The 4574-nt window shown below is 48.8% G+C and overlaps 1 protein-coding gene across 1 annotated transcript; it reads right to left on the reverse strand.

The window, feature by feature from the left end:
* Positions 1 to 823: 823 nt before the first annotated feature.
* LOC133931375 (agamous-like MADS-box protein AGL66) lies at positions 824 to 3519 on the reverse strand. The gene is made up of 11 exons (XM_062378244.1): positions 3122 to 3519; positions 2925 to 2978; positions 2751 to 2769; positions 2564 to 2628; positions 2395 to 2422; positions 2232 to 2293; positions 2010 to 2109; positions 1817 to 1876; positions 1568 to 1710; positions 1326 to 1485; positions 824 to 1224 (listed from the first exon to the last, which is right to left on the reverse strand). The coding sequence occupies exons 1-11, from the start codon at positions 3304 to 3306 to the stop codon at positions 1090 to 1092; spliced, it is 1011 nt and encodes a 336-aa protein (XP_062234228.1). The 5' UTR covers positions 3307 to 3519; the 3' UTR covers positions 824 to 1089.
* Positions 3520 to 4574: the final 1055 nt, after the last annotated feature.

Here is a 4574-nt window from a genome sequence, read left to right on the forward strand (position 1 = left end):
ACAGTGCAGGATCATAATCAATGGACAATAATATATGAAAATATTGTGAAGTAACTTCAGGAGGTCATTTCACAATCCAAGAGATTGTGACAAATATGACGATTTCTCCATGATTTATGTCATTAATCTCGATGTGACAATGGAGGAATTTCTCTGGCCCCCATTTCACTGTCCTCGTAGGGCTAGCTCATCGTAGCCAATACGTTAACGGTACCGCGACATAAGAGAATGCATTTGATGCCCTAGTCTGCCGTGTTCCCAAGATCCGAGACGGCACGAGGGGCCAACTTTGCATATACACATCTCGAAAAGGAAATAAAGTTTTTTTTCTATACATGTACATCGATCTGTCAAATGCCAGATTCACAGTCAAATTTAGCCGTCGCTCAACCGAAATATTTCAATAATCTGGAGAATATTTTGGTTAGCGTGAGACATGAACTTTGAGTAGTTGTTAACCTCTTGTGGATGTCAAAATACGATATCTAGTGCAATTTGCGACAATTTCCTGCTGGCTTTGGTGGTCCTAAGGACTAAGAAATAAGAGCATTTGGTCTGGATGATGAACAATCATACAATAAGCAGCCGGCCTTATTATTTTTCGCGAGTTGCTTAGTTATATATGTCTCATGTGAGGGAACCAAGCGTGGTGATTTTGGTTTCCAGGCCATAGATTCCTGCTTTGGGTTGGGTTTGAAAAAGGTGAATCGAATAACTGAGATAACAAGCAAGAGTTGACCTGATTGCCATCACGCTAAGCACTCTCTTAAGCTATGATGAATCATTACGTACATCATAAACGGTTAAGTTTACATGTCGTATTTTGATTGTTTTTCAGGAGAAAATTAACTAGCTGTCCACAGGGGCTTACTATAGTATTTTTTATCTATATATGATCCATGTGAAAATTAGAAAATGGCACCTTCATCTTAATGCAAAAACATCTCAACGCATTACTTGCTTGTCTTGCTGAATGCTGATCAGATAGCTAGAAGTTGCAGGCACCAGTTCTTACAGTGCTGTCATGCAGGTTTTGCTAACGCCGGCGGCACAGCTAACGCGCGAAAAAGGTTCAGCGCGGCCAGCGCATCAGCCGATGTTCACCGCGCCAGCGATCAGGCCGTCCTCCCCAGCCGGCGCGTGCGAGGAGCTGCCCGCCGCCTCCACCGGCTCGTGCATGTGAGGCGGCGCCATCGGGGGTGTCAGAACAGGTGCCATGGCGTCCTGCATGGATCATAAAAATAGGCGCCAATGGAACAACATCATAAGCTGCCGGATCAAGCTAGGATCAATAGATTGGACGGCCGTGATCTGTCTCACGCCACCTGGTCGTCGAGAGGGAAGGGCGTGGACGGGATGAGCGCGGAGAGGAGCTCCGCCGACGTGTACGCCTGCTGCCAGTCGTCGCTCGGGCCGTGCTGGTCCATGTGGCACATCGCCGCCATCCCCGGGTCCCGCCGCATCGAGTCGTAGATCGCCGGCTCCCTGACAATGCACACGGCCCATGTGATGAGCAAAACGAAGTCCTGTGAATTCGGTCCATGATGGGGTCCGGTTTTCTGGTCACCTGAAGGGCATGATGGGGTCCGGTCCGGCGAACATCGACGGCACCGACGCCGGTATCCCGTCGGTGAACCACGAGGCGACGTCACCCCCGAACGCGCTGACGCCGATGTCCCCCTGCTGCTCGTGCTGCTGCGGCAGGTACACCTGCACCAATCGACGTTACTTAGCACCAGCAATCACGCAACCGATGATCCATGATCAGCAGTTCAGCACGAGCTAGCAGCAGTACAAGTGCGGCGAGGTCACGTACGTGCTGCATGTCCGAGGCCGACGGGTCGAACGGGTTCATGTGGTTGCACAGCAGATGTTTCTGCATGCATGCAGCGAATGCACGGGCAGTTAATTGGTCGCCAACGCGAAGAATCTGGCCATTTACGCGCAGCTTGCATGGCTACGCTATATATCGATCTTGCGTGGGTTTATGATGATGATGATCTGCTGACCTTTCGCTGTTCGACGCGGGCGAGGGTGTCCTCGAGGAACTTCTCGCACGCCTCGATCTCGTTCATCGACGCCAGCGCCGCCGGGTCTGGTTCGAACAGCCTGAGAACACGCATACGCGACGATCCAATAATGCACCAGCATCGTGTGTGTTATTAGCCATCATTGGTTTGGTTTAGAGCCTGCGAGGTGTGGCGTAGAATGGTTAGGCGAAATAATTAAACCTGAGGCGCTCCTCCGTGAGCTGCACCTGGTGCTGGTATCTCCTGATCTCCTGCTGAAGCTCCTGCGCAGAAATTACAGGAAAGAACCGATCGATCAGGAACCGCATGCATATGTTGCTGAAGCTCGTGTTGCTTTGGCGTGCGAGAAGGATATGTATGTTACCTCTATGTTGGAGTTAACTGGCACTTTACTGCTCCGAGATCATCGCCACATAATACATCGATCGAGGCAGAAAGATAACGATTAGAACGATTAAACCAGGAGGATTAATCTCAGAAAATCACTGGCTCGTGTGGAGAGGGAAAACAGAAACAGGAGACGGCGTACGTACTTGGTTGTGAGTTGCTCGGCTATGTCGCCCTCGCACCTGAGCTGCGCCAGCATCTTCATCAGATACTGCAGTATTTGATCATATATACACATGCATGTTCGAGACAGTGATCACAATCAGTTAAAAATTTTCGGCTTGCAGTTCACGTCGTGCAGAAACGGAACGAAAATGAGAGAGAATCTGATACCTCTCTGTTCCGGACAATTCTGCAGCACACCAATCGGAGAGCAAACAATCACAATCCGTACGTAAAGAGATTTTAAAAAGGAGCAAATTTTGTTTCTAAAATTCTAATGGACAGAACGGGGAACACACAAAATGTGGGAGCAGTTAGTCTGGCAATTCGCAAGTACGTACGTACCCTCCTCTGTCATGCTCCGGGAGATTTATGTACCTCGTGATCACGTCCTCGATCCTACAAAAGTCGCGAGATTTCGCCATGCTCCCCTCGTGAGCTCATGCATGAAGATTATTACTGAATGGATCGAAGGAGGAGGAGGAGGAAGAAGAGGACGAGATTAGTTAATGAAAAAGGATTAGACGGACCGATCAACGGACCTGCGCCTGCCGGAGAAGTGGCTGAGCCGTTGGTTCGGCGAGAACATGATGAGGGCGATCTCGATGTCGCAGAGGACGGAGAGCTCGTAGGCCTTCTTGATGAGGCCATTCCGGCGCTTGGAGAAGGTCACCTGCCGGTTCGTGTTGTTCTCGATCCTCTTGATCTGCAGCTTCACGCGCCCCATCCCGGCAGAATACTACTCACGCAATCACTCTGGAATGCATGGGAGGCACGGGAGTGGATCGTCGTCGATGGAGACGGAGGAGATGAGGCTCAGGACGAGGTCGGCGGAGGTTAAGTGCAACTTGGTGATTTTGGTGGGCGGAGAGAGTTTGTCGGACATGGCTGGGCTGACCAGCCGGACCGTGTCCATGCCGTGGTGCCGCCGCAGGGGGATTGGTGTAGGCACTGCCACGTGGAGCCACCTTAGCGGTCTTAGTTAGTTTCTTTCACGTACTAGTAGTTTTTTTCCGTAGCCAGTAGCACCGTATCCAGCGACATAGAAATCGATTATTTGCCACCCAAAAGATGTACTTTGTGATTATGATAAAATTTGAATTAATAATTATAAGATAGAGTGGTAAATAAACAAAACTTTTTCTTTGCGGTGGAAAGGATGGTCTAAAAAAACGACACAGCCGAGGAAACGGGGCGAGTACCAACGCGCCGCAAATAGGAGAAGACACTATCGACGCGTGGGCTAGTGCATTCAGGGCATACGTTCTGGTACGGCGTCCACGGGCCCATCGTGTCAACGGATAGGAACACTTGCGAACGGAGCTGGGTTGCATGGGTCCTCCCTTCCGGGCCCGGCTGCGCTCCTCCCGCGGCGCGCATGTGTCTATTCCCTCATGGGCCTCGGCTGCGAACCCTCTTGCGTCAACTCGAGGTCCAGTCCGTTCCTGGCAGGGCCGGACCGGGCGATGGTTCGGTGCTGCCCCTGGCATGGTGGCAAGATGGCATTGACCGTAGGAAGCCAGGAACGTGGCCTTGTAAGTGGGGCGGGTTGTGACCTCGCCGCAGTGCGTTTGATTCAAGAATAAAGTTGGATGGTGTATGATTATTTATATTTTGTTTGATGGAGTAATCTAATTTTTTATCTTGTGATATAGATAGGATGATCTAATTTATTTTTTATAGTATGAATAGAGTGATTCAATTTTTTATTTGGTTGGATGGATATAAATTAGATAGGGTTAGCTAAATTTTGGTAGACCCCAGTTGTAATATATTAGTCTGTTGATTTAATTGCAAAAAAATACAATGATACAATCAGATTATAAATCAAATAATCGCTTTAAGAGATAATATAATAAAAAGTGTGCGAATAAAAAATGCATCTACTCTAACATATTGAATATGCTATGCCATATCAATAGAGATAAAACTCATCCGAGATTTAAATGGCGCCGTCTAGCATTTTTTAAGTAGATGGACTAATCCAACATCTTA

The sequence above is a fragment of the Phragmites australis genome, chromosome 10 (genome assembly GCF_958298935.1).
Source record: "Phragmites australis chromosome 10, lpPhrAust1.1, whole genome shotgun sequence".
NCBI classification, from domain to species: Eukaryota; Viridiplantae; Streptophyta; class Magnoliopsida; order Poales; family Poaceae; genus Phragmites; species Phragmites australis.

What these genes read in the sequence shown, in the direction of transcription:
- LOC133931375 (XM_062378244.1), bottom strand. Translation starts at nt 3,306, where the DNA reads ATGGGGCGCGTGAAGCTGCAGATCAAGAGGATCGAGAACAACACGAAC. An exon ending in CTCACGGAGGAGCGCCTCAG is followed by an intron (nt 2,110 to 2,231) that starts GTTTAATTATTT and finishes GCGTGTTCTCAG; the next exon opens with GCTGTTCGAACCAGACCCGG. An exon ending in CGGCCTCGGACATGCAGCAC is followed by an intron (nt 1,711 to 1,816) that starts GTACGTGACCTC and finishes CGATTGGTGCAG; the next exon opens with GTGTACCTGCCGCAGCAGCA.